Raw genomic sequence first — 21983 nt, forward strand, 5'->3', positions numbered from 1 at the left:
CCTCACCGGGTATCCCCCAAGCCAGTGATCAGTGATCGCACAGCCCCCCCCTTTTCAAAAACGCTCCAATCCAATTTAAAGCATATATATTGCATTCAAGTGTTAGTTAAAAGACTCGCTACAGTATGCACCATATTGCACAATTTCAAGCTGAAAAATGCAAACATTCTGTACCAATAGATGGGGGACACCCTCCTCAGCGTGGGAAGTCCTGATCAATTATTAACTACATTTGCAGTGTGCCTCAGGTTAAAATGTATCTCCGCGTATATTAGTGATTGACATTACTATGGGGAGAGAGAGGAGGGGGGGGAGTGGGGGAGAGAGAGGAGGGGGAGAGAGGGGGGCCGAGGGGAGTAGAGGGGGTAGGGGAGGGGGGAAGGAGGGGCAAGAGAGAGTAGAGGGGGAGAGGAGGGGGAAGAGAGGAGGGGAGAGAGAGGAGGGGTGGTGAGAGGGGAAAGGGAGGGGGTGGAGGGGAGAGAGGGAGAGGTGGTGGAGGAGGGGAGAGGGGGTGGAGGAGAGGGGAGGGGGAGGAGGGGAGTAGTGGGGAGGGGGAGGGAGAGAGAGGAGGGGGAGAGAGGGGGGTAGGGGGGTAGAGAAGTGGATGGGGAGAGGGGGGGATGGGGAGAGGGGGGATGGGGAGAGGGGGAGGGGGAGGGAGGGTGGAGAGAGAGTAGAGGGGGGAGAGAGGAGGGGAGAGAGGGGGAGGGAGGAGAGGGGAGGGAGGGAGAGGAGCAAAGGCATAGTGACGTCATCCAGCTCACTTCAGCACGTTAGATTTAAAAAAGATCTCAGATTGGCGAACAATTTTAGTAAAAAACTCAGGAAATAATTAATCACATTTTCAAATGAGGGGCTTTTCGAAATCATAAGGTAAACCTCTACCGGAATATGTAAAAAAATCACTGTTACCGCGTCGGGTTTTCGAGGAGATGTGAATCACATGTGAAAACACACGCACACACACGCACGCACGCCCGCACACACACACACATCCAAGATCAGCGTTTTAATAGTTACTAGACCAAGTGCAGACCCGTTGGGTCTGCTCCCCCAACGCAGCCGTTCCCTACCCGTAGCCCCCACGGGAGGTGTGGTCCTCCAACTCAAGCAGCTCAGGAATCAGCAGTGCGGCTGTTTTTAAATGGCGTCTTTGAGGCGAGATGAGGGCGCCAGCAGCCATTATGGTCGCTGGCCAGCAGGAGGCGACAAAATGAGTGAGTCGGGGGGGGGGGGGGGGGAGAAGGATTTTATTAAAAATGTGTACATAAACACGACGAAATTTAATGAGGAGTGGATACTCGGAATGAAACGTGAAATCTCTACCGAAATGGAAAAAATCAGGGCGTTTGTGGGTCGAGTGTTGGCGTGGCAACGAATCAAAGGCTGGCAGCCACAAGTCAGAAACACACACAGCCAGACACACACACAGTTTTATATATATATAGATAGATAGATATGGTGAAAATAAATGAATTATTTAGACAATTGTCTTGAAAAAGGTATTTTATTTTCTGAAGTATTTCCTCAGAATAATATTGTGCATATTGAGAGTAATCTAGAATTCCCTCATGCGCCTGAAAGACCCGATGGTGGAGTTGTATCCGCCCCAGTCATTGTATTTCCTGTACTCCCCGGGTCTCATGAAGTACTGTCGGCCTCTGTAGTTGGCTTGTTCATAGAAGATCCAGTAACCATCCGTCACGTGGCAGGAGTGAATGTCACGGTAACGGAAACGATCGTAGACGGAGGGACAGTCGTCCATGAATTCCATCATCTGTCCTCCAAAGTCAGGCCTCTCGTAAATCTTCATCCTGTAGTTTCCACCTCGGTACTGGAATAAAGGATATAAACATGTCTACATTAATAAAGAGATTATACCAAACAAGTAGTAGCAAGCCTCAGTAATGATCAATTATCAATTACATTTCCAATCTAGCGTTAATGAAGTCAAAGGAGCAAAGTGTATTTCTAGGAAAGAACTGCAGATGCTGGTTTAAATAGACGCAAAATGTTGGAGTAACTCAACGGGACAGGCAGCATCTCTGGAGAGAAGGATGGGTGATGTTTTGGGTTGAGATTGTTAGTGGAAGCATTGAAGACTGAGAGTCAGGGGAGTGGGCGGGACAGAGATAAAATGTAGCAAGGAATCATCTCCGATGGTAAGTCCCGCGGTGGGGCTCCAAGTCAGTCCTGAGCAAGGGATCTGGGATCCATCTCCACGATGTTAGGCCGCAGAGCGACCGGAGATACGATCGAACGATAACATTTGAAATAAATGTTTCCCCCGCCCACCCCCCACATAAAACAAATCATAGAACATTTAAAACAAACTAAAAATAACAAAAACAGACGAAAAGGCAGACAGACCTTTGGCGAGGCTGCCATCCAAGCACACCTGGTGTTTACCTGTACGTCTTTGGAGTGAGGGAAGAAACCGAAGCTCTCAGAGAAAACACACGCAGGTCAGGCGGAGAATGAACAAACTCTGTACAGACAAGCACTGGTAGTCAGGATCGACCCCAGGTCTCTGGCGCTGTCAGGCAGCAACTCGACCGCTCAACTAAGTTATGCCAATCTTTTAACATTAACCAAATTCTGCAGATATTCACGAAGGAAGCCATTCATCCTGTTGAGTCCTTGCCAGTCAACATCCTTCACTGCCCAATTCCATTTCCCTGCTCTCTGTGTTTTCAGTGCTCATTTGAATGCAGTGAAAGCTTCTGTCTCTATCTCTATCACAAAGGTAGTCAAAAGGGCGGCCACGTTGCAGAGCCGGAGATCCGGGTTCGATCCCGACTGCAGGTTCTCCCCGTGACTAGCGTGTGCTTTCTCCGAGATCTTCAGTTTCCTCCCACACACCAAAGATATGCAGGTTTGTAGGTTAATTGACTTGGTAAATGGAAAAATTGTCCCTAGAGTGTGTTAGTGTGCAGACCCGCGCTGTATCTCAAAGCTAAACTAAAGTCTCAAACCTCCACTGTAGATAGATGACAAGTATTTCCTCAGTACTCGTTCAATGTTTCCAATAACCATCTTTACCCAAACCCCTCACAACCAAAGAAACAGGCCCACTAGAATCACCTGTATCAAATTCACCACCTTCCTACGCTAACCTCACAGCCTTTAACAGCCAAACATCCACTGATGTTGAAAATGTAAGCAATTAAATCTAGCTAACAATTGTTATCAGCATAACAAATTAGACAAAGAGAAACATTTCCCTAAAGATTGCTGGCAATCCAGTTCTAGCAAATGCTGGTGAAGTGTGAGCACTGTTTCAAGTGGCCTGCCACAATGATCATAGACTGGAACTCACATGTGGGTAGCTGCGACAGGACCTGATGTTGTCGTTGAATCCCATCCAGCGCTGGTAGTCAGGATACTCCCCCCTGTTCAGGACATACTGGTACCCCATGTAGTTGGGTTTCTCGTACGCCACCCACCAGTCACTCTCCACACGGATGGAGTTACAGCGGCTGAAGTAAGGGGACAGGTCGGCACAGTCGGTGCTGCACTCATAGTGCCGACCCTGGAAGTTCCTGTCCTCGTAGAAGATGATCTGTGGAGAGAAATAAATAGTTTGGGTCAGATTAGGAGGCGCACGATGTTTAAACGGTACTTCCCCCAATCAGATTTACTCTTGCCTTTCCCATTTTAGTTCACAGTCAACACCAATCTGTGGTCTACCTGTAGCTACAAATTGCCCTTTATATATTGGACAGGAAGGCTTTTCCAGAAATGTGTTTGTAATGTAAATGATTCAGAACACAGAGGCAGCAGAAAAAGAACAACATACAAACCATGAATGCTGAAAAGGCACCTGAGAGTATCTGATGCGTCAATTATCTTTTAAAAAAAATTGCAGCCACGTCATTTTAAATAAGCTTTTATCTTTTGACACTTGAATCATTTTAGATTTTCAATGAAAAAGGCACTGTGTGGAGATGTGTCATATGTTCATAGAAGATCAACACGGAAACTGGCCCTTCAGCCCATCAAGTCCATACTGGCCATCAATTACTCCTTTACACTAAACCTGCATTTATCTCATGTTATTGTGTAGGAAGGAACTGCAGATGCTGGTTTAAATCGAAGATAGATACAAAAAGCTGAAGTAACTCAGCGGGTCAGGCAGTATCGCTGGAGAGAAGGAATGGGTGACATTTCGGGTCGAGATCCTTCTTCTATTCATTGTTCCGAGATACTCATCAACTCCCCCACATTCTACAACTCCCTACACATAAGGGACAATATATAGCGGCCAATTAACCGACCAACCCGCATGTCTTTTGGACATGAAAGGAAACTGGAGAACTTGGAGAAAACATATGCGGGATGGAGGGAGAGCGTGCAATCTCCTTACAAGTCCTTACAATCTACTTACCAGTATGTAGGTAAAGTGTGAGGTGGTGGAATGTATCGGCGAGATCTTCCAAAGAGCTCGCAGAACATGAGGGCCTCCCATGTAGGCTGGAGGCATCTTTGATATAATCCAGCTATTCCTGACAATGCAAATTTAGACCTCTCAACAAATGCACATCAGTAAGGCTCAAAATGCTGGAGTAACTCAGGCAACATCTCCAGAGAGAAGGAATATGTGACATTTCAGGTCGAGACCCTTCTTCAGACTGTCCCGCTGAGTTACTCCAGCATTTTGTGTCGATCTCCACTGAGCAGAACCCTGGCTGAGCCTTCAATGCAGTGCAGAGGGAAGTTGTACAGTACGATACGATATGATAGGTTTATTCCAGGAGGGAAATTGATCTGCCAACAGTCATAAAAACACAAAAACGCAAGAGACATGATACATGAAATTAAAGTGACGAGTGTAAAGGATTGGGGATGTGCAAAGATTGGGGGGGGGGAGGGGTCCCGTGACGTGGACGCTTCTGCTATGGGGTCACTGCATCTCTGGAGAAAAGGAATAGGTGACGTTTTGGGTTTAGGCCCTTCTTCAGATTCCTTTTCTCCAGAGATACTGTGTGACCCGCTGAGTTACTCCAGCTTTCTGTGTCTATCTTCAGTTTAAACCAGCATCTGCAGTTCCTTCCTACACATCTGGGACAAAACAGTATCCTCGATTAGCATCCCATGACCAACATTGTGTATATAATCATGAGAGGAATAGAGTGGGTAGATGCACAGATTCTCTTGCCCAGAGTAGGTGAATTGGGGACCAGAGGACATAGGTTTAAGGTGAAGGGGAAAAGATTTAATAGGAATCTGAGGTGTAATTTTTTTCACACAAAGGGTGATGGGTGTATGGAACAAGCTGCCAGAGGAGGTAGTTGAGGCTGGGAGAGAAGAAATGTTTAAGAAACAGTTAGACAAATACATGGATAGGATAGGTTTGGAGGGAGATGCAGGCAGTCGGAACAAGTGTAGACAATAGACAATAGGTGCAGGAGTAGGCCATTCAGCCCTTTGTGATCATGGCTGATCATCCACAATCAGTACCCCATTCCTGCCTTCTCCCCATATCCCCTGACTCCGCTATCTTTAAGAGCCCTATCTAGCTCTCTCTTGAAACCATCCAGAGAACCTGCCTCCACCGCCCTCTGAGGCAGAAAATTCCACATTCACAACTTTCTGTGTGAAAAAATGGCCATTGGCTTCTTTATAATGCCACTGACCAAAATGTGCAAGCCCCTGGGGAAGCAGCCATCAGCATTTTCTCCACCAAGTCTAATATAGTGATGGCTTCAATTTAAATTGTGCATCTTTCACCCTGGCTCAACCAAACTCCTGGGTCTTTACAAGCAACACCCATGTGAACACCTCCCAACAGGCATGGTAGCGCAGTGGTAGAGCTGCTGCCTTACACCGCTTGCAGCGCCAGAGACCTACGTTCCATCCCGACTACGGGTGCTGTCTGAATGGTGTTTGTTCGTTAGGTGAAAAAGTGTTTCCTCATCTCCGTTCTAAATGGCTTACCTCTTATTCTTAAACTGTGACCCCTGATTCTCGACTCCCCCAACACCGGGAACATGTTTCCTGCCTCTAGCATGTCCAAAGCCTTAATAATCATATATTTCAATAAGATCCCGCCTCATCCTTCTAAACTCCAGAATATAATTACAAGTGTGTAATGTCTGCAATTTCTTCAACATCACATAACGTTTTGTTCATTATTCTTCTCTCCCTTCTTTAGACGGAATATTTATACCCTTGGCGCAACGTTGGTCTGTGAATGATCGACATGCATGATAGGTTTGACAGAACCTCCTAAACGCACAATCTCTGTCACTAGTGGCAGGGGCATCAGATACATGGGGACTCCACCAATTCCATGCTTCCATCCAAGTCATGTGCTGGAAATTATATCAGTGCTCCCTCTAAGTCAATGGGTCTAAATCCAGGAACTCTCTACTCTACAAGATTGTGGAAGTATGATCACCACAGCAGCTGCAATGGTTAAAGATGGGGCATACTATAAGCTCAAGGACAAAGACCAACATGGTGGTGCAGCGGTAGAGTTGCTGCCTTACAGCGCTTACAGCACCAGAGAACCGGGTTCAATCCCGACTGTGGATGCTATCTGTACAGTGTTTGTACGTTCTCCCCGTGACCAGCGTGGGTTTTCTCTGGGAGCTTCGGTTTCCTACCACAATCCAACGACATACAGGGTTTGTAGGTCAATTGGCTTGGCGTAAGTGTAAATTGTTCCTAATGTGTGTGCAGGATAGTGTTAGTGTGCGGGTGCGGAGTCAGTGGGCCCAAGGGCCTGTATTTCTAAACTAAACTAAACTAGTGATGGGCAAGAAAAACTGTTCTTGCTGACAACCATGGAAGAAAAACATTCAGCTGTGAACAGAGAGGAGGAAATGGATCCAATTTGTCCAGGATCTGTCCAGGGTCTGAAGAAGGGTTTCGGCCCGAAACGTTGCCTATTTCCTTCGCTCAATACAATACAATACAATACCATTTATTTGTCATTTGAACCTCACATGAGGTTCAAACAAAATTTGGTTTCTGCAGCCATACAAGAAAAGAACCAAGACACACACCAACACAATGAAGAACCAAGACACAACACAATTTACACGAACATCCATCACAGTGAATCTCCTCCTCACTGTGATGGAAGGCAAAGTCTTATCTCTCCCCTGCACTCCTCGTTCTCCTCCCGATGTCAGAGTCAAAGCCCCCGGCGGGCGATGGTAAATAAGTCCCACGGCAATTATAAAGCCGCGCCAGGTGATGCAAGGCCGCGCTCCGGGTCGTGGTGTTGGAGCCCCCGGCGTGCGCTAACAAGTCCAGCGGCAATTATAAAGCCTCGCCAGGCGATGTATGGCCCCGCTCCAGGTCATCCTCAACCCCGCAACTCGGGCAGGAGAAGTCGCCATTGCGGAAGCCCCGAAAAGCGGTCTCCCAGCAGGGACCCCGCGGGCTCCCGGTGTTACTGTCCACCAGACCTGCGGTAAGCCTCCGAATCTCCTGGGTCGGGCCGCAGCAGCACGCCACCACCGCTCCTCCCGCTCCGAACTCGGCCAGCTCCACGATGGTGGGTAAGTCCGCAGCTCCGCGACTGGAGCCCCAGGTCGTTCCGGTTGGAGGCCGCTCCACGGTGCTCGGCCCCAACGACAACGGAGACCCGACAGAGAAAAGGTCGGGTTCTCCGTGCAGGGGAAAGATTTTATAAAGTTTCCCCACCCCCCGCCCCCCACACACATGACCAGTTTAAAAAAAATAAAAACTACATACAACGAGACAAAAAAAAAAAAAAACGACAGACGGACTGCAGAGGCCGCTGCGACGTGAGTCGCGCCGCCCACCCAGACCCGCCCACTCCATATATGCTGCCGCACCCGCTGAGTTTCTCGGGCTTTTTTGCGTACCTGTCCAGGATTAAACCCGTTTGAAACAAGTGCAGTTTAAGAAGCCATTCTTTAATGTCAACATTAAGAAGGTTCCCTGTTTGTTGGTTGAGAAGCAATCTTAACTTGTATTGGAGTAGAATTAGTTCATTCGGCCCATCAAGTCTACTCCGCCATTCACCAATCATTTCTCCCTCCTAACCCCATTCTCCTGCCTTCTCCCCATAACCTCTGACACCCGTACTAATCAAGAATTTATCCATCTCTGCCTTAAAAATATCCGTTGGCTTGGCCTCCACAGCCTTCTGCGGCAATGAATTACACAGATTCACCACCCTAAAATAAACATAAGGGAAGAACCCAATTACAGTGTTAAAAGATTGTTCAGCAGATTTAGTAACACGAGAAGGAGCTGTTAAAGTATCCTCAGCCTTGAGCTTTAGCCCATTCTCCTGCCTTCTCCCCATAACCCCTGACCCCTATACAAATCAAGAATCTATCTATCTCTGCCTTAAAAATATCCATTGACGTCCTCTACAGCCTTTTCTCTGGCAATGAATTCCACAGATTCACCACCCTCTGACTAAAGACATTTCTCCTCATCTTCTTCCTAAAAGAACATCCTTTAATTCTGAGGCTATGACCTCTAGTCCTAGACTCTCCCAGTAGTGGAAACATCCTCTCCACATCCTATTGTGGATATTTCCTTTGTTCTACTCCCCGCTCTCTGCAACATAAACCACATTATTCTTCTCATTTTCCCAGCTCCATGCAAGGTTCTTGAACCAAAACATTGACTTTGTTTCTCCACCTCCAGCTGTGCATGATCGGCTGAGTAGTTCCAGCTTTTCAGTTTTTTTGTTTCAGATTTCCATCATATGCAGTTTTTGTCCAAATTGTAGAGTACTATTGCCAGCTGAATAAAGGACCAGGCCCAAAGTGAAACCTTGGATCCTGATATTACAAATGGGAATCTTTTCCAATTGGATATCCACTTTTGTCAAACACATCTGGGTAGACTGTGATACCACTATAAAAAAAAAGTTTCAAATTCCTTTATTGTCTCCCTTTCCTGAGGATCACTTCCATAGCCATTCCAACCTCAAGCAGCACAAATACTAATTGAAAACAGGAATAGTTGTTCTTTGTTCACCTTTCAGCACCTCAGCATGTCCCAAAACAGTCAATGAAGTACTTTATCAGGTGTAAAACAGCAAAGAAGGCATCCAATTGGCATGGTGGCGCAGCGGTAGAGTTGCTGCCATACATTGACAGAGACCCAGGTTCGATCCCTCCTACGGGTACTGTCTGTACGGAGATCGGACGTTATCCCCGTGATCTGTGTGAGTTTTCTCCGGGATCTCCGGTTTCCTTTCACACTCCAAAGACGTACAGGTTTGTAGGTTAATTGGCTTGGTATAAATGTACATTGTTTCCCGTGAGTGTGGGATAGTGTTAATGTGCGGGGATTGCTGATCGATGCAGACTCAATGAGTCAAAGGGCCTGTTTCCCCGCTGTATCTCTGAACTAAACTAAACTAAATTTAGATACAGGAAAATCCCACAAACAGCAGCATTTTAATGAAGTTGCTGGATAGATAAATCTTGACCAGGGAACTGTGGATAACCCTGCCACACTTTCTTGAATAATGACTTTTGTGGCTATCTTAGAGAGCAGTTGAGTGCCTCATCTGAAAAGTAGCAACTCCAACTGAGTTTGGCTCCTCAGTTATAGGCAGCTATCACATACTGATCTGCAGCCATTGGATAACATCATAATAATTTGATAGCTAAGAAGAGAAAAATAAATCAATATTAGATACAAAGAAGATTAAAAAAATAGTAGTAGCAAAGCCACGACTAGGCTGACCAATGGATGCACCTTCAGCACTTGTTCATGAACATTTGGCCCAGAACAATTAAACAGCATCAAAGCAGAATGAAAAAGAATCAGAGGTCATCTATAAACCTGAATCAGGAGGCTTTGTCTGCCGTGCTGGAAGGTTTTATTCTAACTGTCTTTTTGCTGATATATACTACTGAAACCATTAGAATAACAAAGGTATTTCCTACGGTGGCATTTTGGTTCAGCATATAAATACCCTGCTGAATGAGGCAGTGTTGTATACAGGTGGGATTCCATACTGAAGCTCAAAATGGGAAAGGCAAGGCAGCCCCCGTGTTTTCAGAATCTGCTATTAATGTTTCAGCCGGATGAAAAATAATAACTCACCTGTTTAATTCCCCACAGATCAACTTCTACGAGGACAGGAACTTCCAGGGTCAGCACTATGAGTGCAGCACCGACTGTGCCGACCTGTCCCCTTACTTCAGCCGCTGTAACTCCATCCGTGTGGACAGTGACTGGTGGGTGGCGTACGAGAAACCCAACTACATGGGGTACCAGTATGTCCTGAACAAGGGGGAGTATCCTGACTACCAGCGCTGGATGGGATTCAACGACTGTGTCAAGTCATGCCGCAGTTACCCTCAGGTGAGTGGAAGACACTTGCTAACCTTTGTGAAATTCTGGAGCATTTTTCATTTTGTCGGGGTCTGTAAACATGTAATGTCACTTTATATAATTCAGTCCGCTTAAACCTACCTGATCACCTGGTTGCTAAACACTTTAACTCCCCCTCCCATTCCCACACCGACCTTTCTGTCCTGGGCCTCCTCCAATGTCAGAGTGAGGCCCAGCACAAATTGGAGAAATACCACCTCATATTTCGCTTGGGAAGCTTACACACTAGCAGTATGAACATTGACTTCTCAGACTTCAAGTAACCTTTCCTTTCCCTCTCTCTCCATCACTCCTCCTTCCTAGTTCTCCGACCAGTATGTCTGTCCCTCTGATTTAATTTCATCTCTGTATGCTTCATTGTCACTTTCTCCTAGTTAACAATGATCGACTATACATTTTCAATGATCTGCATTCCTTTTTGATATCTCATTTTCACACCTTGCACTTCCTTATCTCTGTCTCCCTCTCCCCTGGCTCTCAGTCTGAATAAGGGTCTCGACCCGAAACGCCACGGAGTGTGCTGTCTGTCCCACTGAGTTATTGCATTTCGTTGTCTTACTGCATCTGGTTGTCTCTGTACTGTACACTGACAATGACAATTAAAGTTGAATCTGAATCTGAATCTGACTGAGTTACTCCAGCTTTTTGTGTCTATCTTGCCTTCAGTCTCAGGCAATTGATGTATTGCTGAAAAGCTTCTTATATTGATTTGAAGATTTTTCTTGATCTTTGTTTTCCTCTTGTGGTGATAAATCCACATCTTAATCATTCTGCTTTGTGAAATTTCAAATTTGGATAGTAAGACTGAAATAAAGCAGGAACTATCAATTGCCACTGGTATAAAAATTTTTTTTTTTTAATTCTATAGTGTATTGGAATTTCCCACAGCAGTTATTAATTTTCAAGATGCACAGGTCTCTGGATTTCGGGTCTCGACCCGAAACGTCACCTATTCCTTCTCTCCAGAGATGCTGCCCGACGCGTTGTGTTACTCCAGCTTTTTGTGTCTATCTTTGATTTAAACCAGCATCTGCAATTCCTTCCTACACAAAGGAATTGGGATAATTTATGGGATCTCCTGAGGAGTATAAAGGATGAGGCAGTGAAATTACGAAGGAAATTAGGAAAGTTAAAAAGGGGCCCTGGGATAATCTTGGCAGATATGGCGAAAAGGCATTTTAAGAGAAAAAGAATATCCTGAAAGAAAGGAGATCCCCTGAATGTCAACACAGTCGACTATGAATATTTCTCATCTGCATTAACTGTGGTGAAGCTGCTGAAACTGTTAAGGGGAGGAGACAGTGAAATCCCGGAATATATTAACACTGCGATGGAGCTGATGTTGGGGGTCATGAAAAGCATAAAGATGGATGCATCTCTAGATCCCCATTAGCTGCCTCCTTGGATGTTATGGGAAGGGCGGCACGGCACGGTGGCGCAGCAATAGAGTTGCTGCCTTACAGCGCTTTCTGCGCCAGAGACCCGGGTTTGACCCCGACCGCGGGCGCTGTCTGTACGGAGTTTGTACCTTCTCCCCGTGACCGCGTGGGTTTGCTCCAAGATCTTCAGTTTCCTCACATACTCCAAAGACGTACTGGTTTGTAGATTAATTGACTTGTTAAAATTGTAAAACCGTGCGTAGAGTGTGTAGGATAGTGTTAATGTGCGGGGATCACTGGTCGATGCAGACTCGGTGAGCCGAAGGGCCTGTTTCCGAGCTGTACCTAAACTAAATTAAAAAATGAAAAATACACATTCCTGTATTTTTGTCAGCCACAGATGTTCTGCCAGAAGACTGGAGGATAGCTAATATAGTGCCTATGTTTAAGGAAGGCACTATGAAGAAGCTAGGGAAGTACAGGCCAGTGAGCTATTCATCATTTTCGGGAAGTGTATTGGAAGGTATTCTGAGGGAAAGGAATGTACTTGCATTTGGAAAGTTGAGGTCTGATTAGGATTTGTTAGCTGGACTTTGTTCGGAGATCATGTCTCTCTAATTTGATTGAGTGTTTTGAAGAGTATTGATAGACTACATGAGATGTCCACATGGACTTTAACAAGGCCTTTGACAAGGTTTTACATGGTTTGTAAATATGGGGATATGGAGAGAAGGCAGGAACGGGGTACTGATTGGGGATGATCAGCCATGATCACATTGAATGGTGGTGCTGGCCCGAAGGACCGAATGGCCTACTCCTGTACCTATTGTCTATTGTCTATTGTAAGCTTATAACACATGGAATCCAGAGCGAGCAATTGGATACAAAATTGGCTTGTTTGTAGGAGGCAAAGTGTGGTTCAGGACAGTGTCAGTAACGAGTGGTGTAGTGTAGGATCCACTGTTACTTGTCAATTAATGATTTGGTTGAGAATGTGTAGGAAGGAACTGCAGATGCTGGTTTACACTGAAGATAGACACAAAATGCTGGAGTAACTCGGCGGGACAGGTAGCATCTCTGGAGAGAAGAACGGGTGTAGTTCTTCAGACTACTGAATGATGGTGGCATGATTAGTGAGTGTGCGAATGAATCCCAAAGTTGCTGGACAGTGAAGAATATTGTCCAGTGTTACAACAGGATTTTGATTAACTAGGAAAGTGGGCAAAGGAAAGGCAGATGGAATCCAACTCAGACAAGTGCAAAGTGATACATTTTGGGAAGTTAAATCAGCCCAGCGTTCACACTAAATGACAGGGCCTTACAGATTGTGGTGGAACAGTGAACCCTTGGGGTACAAAAATACATAGTTCCCTAAAGTTGGCAATAGAGGTAAACAGGGTGGTGAAGAATGCAAACGGCAAGCTTGCCTTCATCGGCTGAGGCACTGAGGAAAGAGTTGAGATGTCATGTTATAGTTGTACAACGTGTTTCTATGCTGTACTTGGAATATTATGTGCAGTTTACTTTAGTTTAGTTTAGTTTAGTTTAGTTTGGATACAGACCCTTTGGCCCTCTGAGTCCAGGCCAATAAATCAATCACCTCTACACTTGTTCTACCCTACATACTAGGGACAATTTTCAGGTCAATTAACCTGCAAACCTGCACGTCTTTGGAATCTGGGAGTAAACCGGAGCACCCCGGAGAAACCCATGTAGTTCCAGGCAAAATGTTAGTATTTTACTTTAGACTTTAGTACAAACACTGTACAGGCAACACCAGTAGTCGGAATCTCACCCAGGTCTCTGCCGCTGTAAGGCAGCAACTCAGTCGCTGTGCCACCAGTTGTGGTCACTATGCTATAGAAAAGATGATATTAAGCTAGAAGGAGTGCAGGTCAAGATTCACAAAGATGGAGTCTACATTAGGAGAGAGTGGATAGACTGGTCTGTTTCCCCTGGACCGACGGAGGCTGAGTAGTGATATAACAGAGGTTTATAAAATCATAAGAGGCATGAATAGGCTTGATACCAAAGTCCCTTTCCAATGGACTTACTTAGACTTAGTTCCTCCCACACTGTTGAGTGCATTGGGCAGCAAGCTTTGGCCATTCTGTTCGGTCATGTGCGACGTCTTCCACCCTCGATAGGTTTGCGTCCCGGGCTTCCAAATCCTTCTGGAATGTTCGCCTCCATGTGAGAATTGGTCGGCGTCTGTTCCTTCTTCCGTCAGCTTGCCATGTCATTGCTATCTTAGGTGCACGTTCTGGTGACATTCTGAATACATGTCCTGCAGATTTCATCCTACGTCCCTCTATGTCCTGGCTGAGAGGCTTTGTTGCAGTTTCACGGTAGATCGCCTCGTTTGTGATGTGGGCTCTGTAGCAGCTAGTCTTCAGGATCTTCCTCAAGCAGTGTTATTGGAATGCATCCAATTTCTTTTTCATCTTCAAATTGATTTTCCATGTCTCACTGGCATAGAGGGCTGTAGGGAGGACTACGGAATGGAAGAGCTTGACTTTTAGCATCTTGGATATCCCGCCACAAGACCATATTGGCTGCATTCTTCTGAAGACTGATGCAGCTTTGCCAATTCGGGAGTTGATGACTTAAAACAGGTTTAAGCTGAGAGAGAAGTGGTTTAGGTCATAAGGTCATGAGTGAATGGAGCAGAATTAGGCCATTCGGCTTATCAAGTCTACTCCACCATTCAATCATGGCTGATCTATCTCTCCCTCCTAACCCCATTCTCCTGCCTTCTCCCTATAACCCCTGACACCTGTACTGATCAAGAATCTATCTATCTCTGCTTTAAAAATATCCATTGACTTGGCTTCCACAGCCATCAATAGCAAAAAATCCACAGATTCACCACCCTCTGACTGATGAAATTCCTCCTCATCTCCTTCCTAAAGGAACGTCCTTTAATTCTGAGTATGACCTCTAGTCCTCGACTCTCCCACTATTGGAAACATCCTCTTGGATCAAGACTCTATCCAGGCCTTTCACTGTTCGGTACGTTTCAATGAGGTGTCCCCTCATCCTTCTAAACTCCAGCGAGAACAGGTCCAGTGTTGTCAAACGCTCATCATAGGTTAAAGGAGATCTGAGGGGTAAATTTTTCATACAGACTTGCTGGTATCAGGAATAGGCAGCCAGAGGAAGTAGTGGAGACAGGAGCAGTAACAACATTTAAGAGGCTTCTGGACGTACTTGAATGGACAGGATGTAAAGGAATATAGTAGGCTAGTAGGATTAGTGCAGATAGGAATGAAGGGCAGTACAGATGTGGTTCTATGCTGTACAATCCATGGCTGTATTACACTAGATTTAACTGATTTCCCTGACAGTCTCTCTGACTCCACTACTTATTTTTCAAAGAGGACTTTAGTTTCAAAAAGATTAAAAGAATACACAGTTTAAACAAAGTTGCCTGCTCCTATCTAGTGACTTAAATGGAAATATTTAAAAGCAGGAAATATTTAATCCTGCTTTTTCAGTTCAGGTCATCTTTCTTCATTTGGAGATGTCTGCACACGGTACACTGAATTAGTTGACCTGTTTCTCTCCTGTTGTCAGATAACATTCTCAGCATCTGAATGCATCCAGTGACTAGGCAACTATTCATTTCCTTTCCTCATTCTGGTTTTTTTTTATACTTCAAAGGCTGCTGATAGATTTATGTTGATGTATTTCAAATTTCTTTTTGGGCAACCATGGAATTGTAGTTACTGCAACTCACACAGCACAGTTGTTCCAACACCTGATGACTGTATGCTTTCAATTTCCAGAACCGAGGAGGCAACTACAGGATGAAGATTTACGAGAGGCCTGACTTTGAGGACAGACTGATGGAATTCATGGACGACTGTCCCTCCGTCTACGATCGTTTCCTGTAACCGTGACATTCACTCCTGCCACGTGATGGATGGTTACTGGATCTTCTATGAACAGCCCAACTACAGAGGCCGACAGTACTTCATGAGACCCGGGGAGTACAGGAAATACAATGACTGGGGCGGATACAACTCCACCATCGGGTCTTTCAGGCGCATGAGGGACTTCTAATTCCTCTTTGCAAAATAGATTTTGTCACAATGACAGATTTCAGAAAATAATAAAACATGCTAACTGTTATATTTTGACGTGCTTTTGTGTCACTTCCACTACTCCTCTGAAGATGCACATTACGGAATGGGTAAAAGATGTTTAGATTATCTTGGAGAACGAGAGAATGCACCGAACAAACGATTTCACACCAAAATCCTTATGTAACTCAGTCAGCTGTTCATTTGGATGCTTCCCAGCCATTTTTATGTAAAGTAGCTGGTAGACCACAAATTAAGCAATTGTATGAGTAAATATGAAGAACATAGTTTGATCAGATAGGCCCTTGAATTTAACATTAGGGAAGTTATGTTGCAGCTGTATAAAGCATTGGGTAAGCCAAATTTGGAGTATTATGTGCAGTTCCAGTCATAAGGTCATAAGGGATGGGAATGTCCTTCCTAAAGGAACGTCCTTCAATTCTGAGGTTATAACCTCTAGTCCTAGACTCTCCCACTAGTGGAAACATCCTCTCCACATCCAGTTATCGCATTACAGGATGTGGGAGCTTTGGACATGATGCAAAAGAGGAAGCAGGATATTAACTAGATTATTATCTATTATCTATAAGGAAAAGTTGGACAGACTTGGATTATTTTCTCTGGAGATTCAGGAAACTGAGGGATGACCTGATAGATGGATTTACAATTCATAAGTGATAGGAGCAGAATGAGGCCATTCGGCTCATCAAGTCTACTCTGCCATTCAATCATGTCTGATCTCTCTTTCCCTCTCAACCCCATTCTCCTGCCTTCTCCCCATAACCCCTGACACCCATAATAATCAAGAATCTATCTATCTCTACCTTAAAAATATCAATTGACTTGGCTGCCCAGCCTTCTGTGGCAAAGAATTCCACAGATTCACCACCCTCTGACTAAGGAAATTCTTCCTCATCTCCTTTCTAAAGGAATGTCCTTTTATTCTGAGGCTATGGCCTCTGGCCCGAGACCTCTAATCCCCTGTGGCCATTCCCCTTTGTAAACAAGCTTAGATGGGACATCTTGGTGGGCATGGACAAGTTGGGCCGAAGGGCCTGTTTCCGTGCTGTACGACTCGATGACCCGAAGACTCGGTGTCCATAAGCGATGGTGATGTAGATCTGGGTTTCAGAGTGTTTCTCGGTCTTGTCACATCCTGTCACGCCCAGACTTTAGCCATTTGTCTTGCAGGATGCCTCAGAAAGGCAGAGGGTGCAGAGACAAGTATTCCGGCCTGAAATGAGGTGCAGTTCTGTCAAATCCTTGGCTGAAGTAGAATCCACAGACCCAGATTCACATCCCAGCATGGCAGCTGTGGAATGTGAGAGCAGAACAGAGAACACAGAACAGAGAACACCAGTCACAAGTTCACAAGTTATAGGAATAGAATTAGGCCATTCCGCCCGTCGAGTCTACTCGGCCTTTCAATCATGGCAGATCTCTGCCTCCTAATCTTCCTAATTTTACTGCCTTCTCACCATATCCCTTGACACCCATTCTAATCAAGAATTTGTCTTCATCTGCCTTAGAAAGTATCCACTGACTTGGCCTCCACAGCCCTCTGTGGCAATGAATTCCACTGATTAACCACCGACTAAAGAAGTTCCTCCTCATCTCCTTTCTAAAAGAGCGCACTTTAATTCTGAGGCTATGACCTCTGGTCCTTGACCTCCCACCAGTGGAAACATCCTCTCCACATCCACTCTATCCAAGCCTTCCACTATTCACTAAGTGTCAATGGGGTCCCCCTCATCCTTCTAAACTCCAGCGAGTAGAGGCCCAGTGATGTCAAATGTTCATCATATGCTAACCCACTCATTCCTGGAGTCAACACCTTACCTGATACTGAATAGTAAAGACCAACACATCTGAACTAGCTACAACTATTTCTGAAACGCTCCAGTATATTCACAAAAATGGCATTAAAACAAATATAAGGGAACTTGGCCAGGTATACCCCATACAGAAAAAGCAGCACAAGATCGATCTGGTTAAATTACGGTCCAATTAGTCCAAACTCAATCATCATTAACAAATAAGGTATTATTGACAAAGCTATCATACAGCAATAACCTACTTCCCAATGGCCAGTCTGGCTTTTGCCAGGACCACTCAGCTCTATGCCTCACTATAGCCTGCATCCAAATGTGGGGCAAAGAGTGAACTTTAGCGGTGGTGAGAGTGATTGCCCTTGACATACAGGCAATGCTTGAGAGAGTGGAGCACCAAGGACCCTGCTAACAATGAAGTCAATGGGTGTCAAAGAGAAAACACTCGCAGGGCTGAAGCCATACCTTGCAGATGCATTACATTGGCCAATCATTCCAGAACATCACTATGGGAGCTCTTCAGACTTCATCAGTGAGCCTTCCTTCTATCATAGGCCAAAATAGACCCGCGTCATAGTATAATCAGAGCACAAGTCATACTGGAAAGTTCTGATTAGTTTTTTTAAAGATCAGTCTACGATCTTAATTAATGGTGGAGCAGTTTTGGAAATCTGAAGGCAGACACAAAATGCTGGAGTAAGTCAGCGGGACAGGCAGCATCTCTGGAGAGAAGGAATCGGTGATGTTTCGGGTTGAGACCCTTCTTCAGATTTCCAAGCCACCTCCAACATTCATTAGAACCTTGGACTGATATGTTACTTCAGCACTATTTTCCTACCGCTTAACTCCCTTAATGTTCTATCGAAATGTGTCTTGAATGAACACCTGGTATAAGCTTGCATTAGCCTCTAGGGTAGAGAATGCCAAGGGTCCACCACTCTCTGGGTGAAGAGATCTCTCATTTCAGCCCTAAATTTGGTATGCTTTGATGAGGATGCCTGTCGATCCCTAAACTCTTGAATATTTTCTCATATCGCAATTCTGCTCTCCCTAGAACCTACACTCCCCCGATGGCAAGTACATTCTTTCTTAGGTTACGAAACCAAAATTGTACACAATATTTCAGAAACTCTGCAGACCAGGCAGTGTCTGTGGAGGGAAATGAACGGATGATGCTTCAGCGGGACAGGGAGCATCTCTGGAGGGAAAGAATGGGTGACGTTTTGGGTCAAGACCCATCTTCAGAAGTCTGAAGAAGAGTCTCGATCCGAAATGCCACCCATTCCTTCTCTCCAGAGCTGCTGCCTGTCCCGCTGAGTTACTCCAGCATTTTGTGTCTCCCTTCGGTTTAAACCAGCATCTGCCATTCCCTTCCTACAGATGATGTTTCAGGTTGAGGCCCTTCATGAGTCATCTGTCCATCCCACAGACCCTGTCTAACTTGCCGAGTTTGTCCAGCAGTTTGGTTTTGTTTCACGATTCCAGCATCTGCAATGTTTTATATCTCCACAATATTTCAAGTCTGAACAAGGCCCTATAAAGTTGCAATTAGATTTCCTTGCTTCTGTACTCAAACCTTCTAATAATCAAGGTTAACATACCATTTATATTTTAATTGCTCACTGCACCTCCATAGTAACCTTTGTTGACTTCTGTACAATCATACCCAGATCCTTTTGAGCACCCCTACTCCATTCTCTCACTATTTAACAGATCCACCGATCCATCCTCTTCCCTGTACTTTACCCCTGTTGGGTCTCTGGTGTCGTTGGGCCTAACATCGTGGAGCCGGCGGCGGCCTCCAACCGGAACCAACCTGAGGGCTCCAGTCGCGGAGCCTGTGGACTCGCCATCGCGGAGCTGGCCATCTTCGGAGCGGGGAGAGCTGTGGTGGCACGCGGCTGCAACCCGACCGGAGCTTCAGAGGCTCCGGCCGCAGGCCCGGTGGACAGGAACATCGGGAGCTCGCAGGTCCCTGGTGGGAGACTGCTTTTCAGAGCTCCCGCTACGGCAACTTCTCCCGCCAGAATCGCGGGGTTTAAATGACCCGGAGCAAGGCCTAACATTGCCCGGCGCGGCTTAAAACGGCCGTGGGACTTACCATCGCCCGCCGGGGGCTTTAACATCGTGAGTCCCAGTCGCCTCGACGCTGCAGTTGGACTGCTGGACCGCGGGAGAAGAACAAAGGGAAGAGATAAGACTTTTGCCTTCCATCACAGTGAGGAGGTGTTGGAGATTCACTGTGATGGATGTTTGTGTAAATTGTGTTAAGTGTGGGTCTTGGTTTTTTTGTAATGTCATGACTGCAGGAATGAAATTTCAGTCAAACCTTGTCTGTTTGAATGACAATAAAAGGCATTCTATTCTATTCTGTTATGTGTATTAAAGACTATAATTTCACATATTCCACATAGTATTCCTTCTGCCATATTCTCACCTATTGATGTCACTTCCCTGGCCCTGCATTCATCCCTGGAACATCTGGATAGGATGGACGCCTACATCAGATTCATATTCATAGACTACAGCTCTGCTGGCAATACGATTATCCCAATCAAACTCATCTCCAAACTCGTGGAAATTGGAGTCGGCACTCCCCTCTCTACAGGATCCTCGACTTCCTGACAAACAATCAACAAACAATTCGACAAGTGGCAAGAGTAATTGGGAAATTAGTAGCAGCATTTCCAGCTACCCTGTTTTGAACTTTGCATTATCAAAACTTACAAAGAGCAAAGGTGCAAGCGTTAAAACAACATGCAGGTCACTTTGACCGAACCATGAAATTACCAATCAAAGCAATGGTAACCGGAACTATGCCAAAAGAAAACATTTGGCATAGTTCCGGTCCCATCATTATCAATAATCCAACATTAACAATACAAACGGATGCCAGTGCTCAAGGCTGGGGAGCAACTAATACTATATCCAGTACAAGTGGTAGATGGAATAATCTAGAATCATCACTACTACAGACACTGGGTATAAACTATTTGGAAATGTTGGGTGCGTTCTATGGGTTAAAAGCTTACTGTTCAACTATGCACCATTTGCATGTCCGCTTACAAATTGACAATACCATAGTGGTGGCCTATATTAACCATATGGGCGGGATAAAATCGATATCATGTGATAATCTGGTCAGCACAATCTAACAATGGTGTGTCGACAAACATATTTGGCTATCAGCAACTTACCTACCAGGTAGGCTAAATACAGTGGCAGACACCAGGTCACACAAATTCAATGATAACACCGAATGGATGTTAAACCCCAAAGTATTTGCTGAAATTACAAAGCAATATGGAACACCAGATATCGATCTCTTTGCATCCCGACTGAATCACCAGGTACCAACATATGTCGCTTGGGAACCAGACCCTGAGGCAGCGGCGATGGATGCATTCTCGCTGAACTGGGGGAACTACTTTTTCTATGCCTTTCCCCCCTTCTGTCTCATCAGTCGGGTACTACGCAAAATACAGATGGACTCTGCTTCAGGTATTTTGGTAGCACCCGACTGGCCTACACAGCCATGGTTCCCAGTGGTCCTTAACAGGGTCATTGAACCACCCATGACCATTCCCAGTGGACCAGATCTACTGATCCACCCTGTCTCAGGCGAAAGTCACCCATGCCATGACGGAATAAACCTGTTGGGTTGCAGAATAGATCTTTACTGGACCTGGGATTGTCAAATAGGACCATGGACATGATGACAGCATCTCACCGACTTTCCACCAAGAAACAATATCTCTCCAGTATCAGAAAATGGGAAAAATACTGCTCAAGGACAGGGACAACATACAGATCAACAACCATAACTAATGTACTGGAGTTCCTGTCCAGCCTTCACCACGATGAAGGTCTGAGCTATAGCACTATCAATTGTGCTAGAAGTGCACTGTCAGCCTATCTGGGGCAGGTACCAGGACAATAGGCCATAGGGTCTCATCCACTGGTGGCCAAAGTAATGAGAGGGATCTTTAATACAAACCCCCCTAGACCTAGGTACACCAAGATCTGGGATGTCAGTGTTGTCCTTACATACCTAAGGGGATGGCCACCAGCCAGATCCCTCACTCTGGAACAGCTAACCCTGAAAACGGCTATGCTGATTTCGTTAGTCTCAGCACAAAGGGTCCAGTCCCTTTACCTACTCAGACTGGACAATATGGTCATAACATCAGACCAAATAACGTTCACTGTTCAGGAGCTGGTAAAACAGAGCAGACCAGGGACTTCAGGACTCATTATGGAATTCCGGGCATACCCACCTGACCCCCGTTTATGTGTCATGACACACCTACTACAATATATCAACACAACCAAAGATCCCCGGAGAG

General features: G+C 45.5%; 2 protein-coding genes and 1 pseudogene across 3 annotated transcripts in view; 2 read left to right on the forward strand and 1 right to left on the reverse strand.

Moving 5' to 3' along the window:
• Positions 1–21983, forward strand: part of LOC116974956 (gamma-crystallin S-1-like) — a 131784-nt gene that overhangs the window by 76349 nt on the left and 33452 nt on the right. The gene's annotated exons all lie outside the window — the stretch shown is intronic.
• LOC116974951 (gamma-crystallin S-1-like) lies at positions 1492–21892 on the reverse strand. Of its 2 annotated transcripts, XM_033023569.1 has the most exons (5): positions 21888–21892; positions 17921–17926; positions 10138–10148; positions 3320–3562; positions 1492–1834 (listed from the first exon to the last, which is right to left on the reverse strand). In XM_033023569.1, the coding sequence occupies exons 1-5, from the start codon at positions 21889–21891 to the stop codon at positions 1559–1561; spliced, it is 540 nt and encodes a 179-aa protein (XP_032879460.1). In that variant the 5' UTR covers position 21892; the 3' UTR covers positions 1492–1558. The 2 variants fall into 2 exon arrangements, with proteins under 2 accessions (XP_032879460.1, XP_032879461.1); XM_033023570.1 differs by lacking the exons at positions 10138–10148; positions 17921–17926; positions 21888–21892 and adding an exon at positions 3648–3702.
• LOC116974967 lies at positions 9953–15857 on the forward strand (annotated as a pseudogene).

The sequence above is a fragment of the Amblyraja radiata genome, chromosome 7 (genome assembly GCF_010909765.2).
Source record: "Amblyraja radiata isolate CabotCenter1 chromosome 7, sAmbRad1.1.pri, whole genome shotgun sequence".
In the NCBI taxonomy this organism is placed as follows: Eukaryota; Metazoa; Chordata; class Chondrichthyes; order Rajiformes; family Rajidae; genus Amblyraja; species Amblyraja radiata.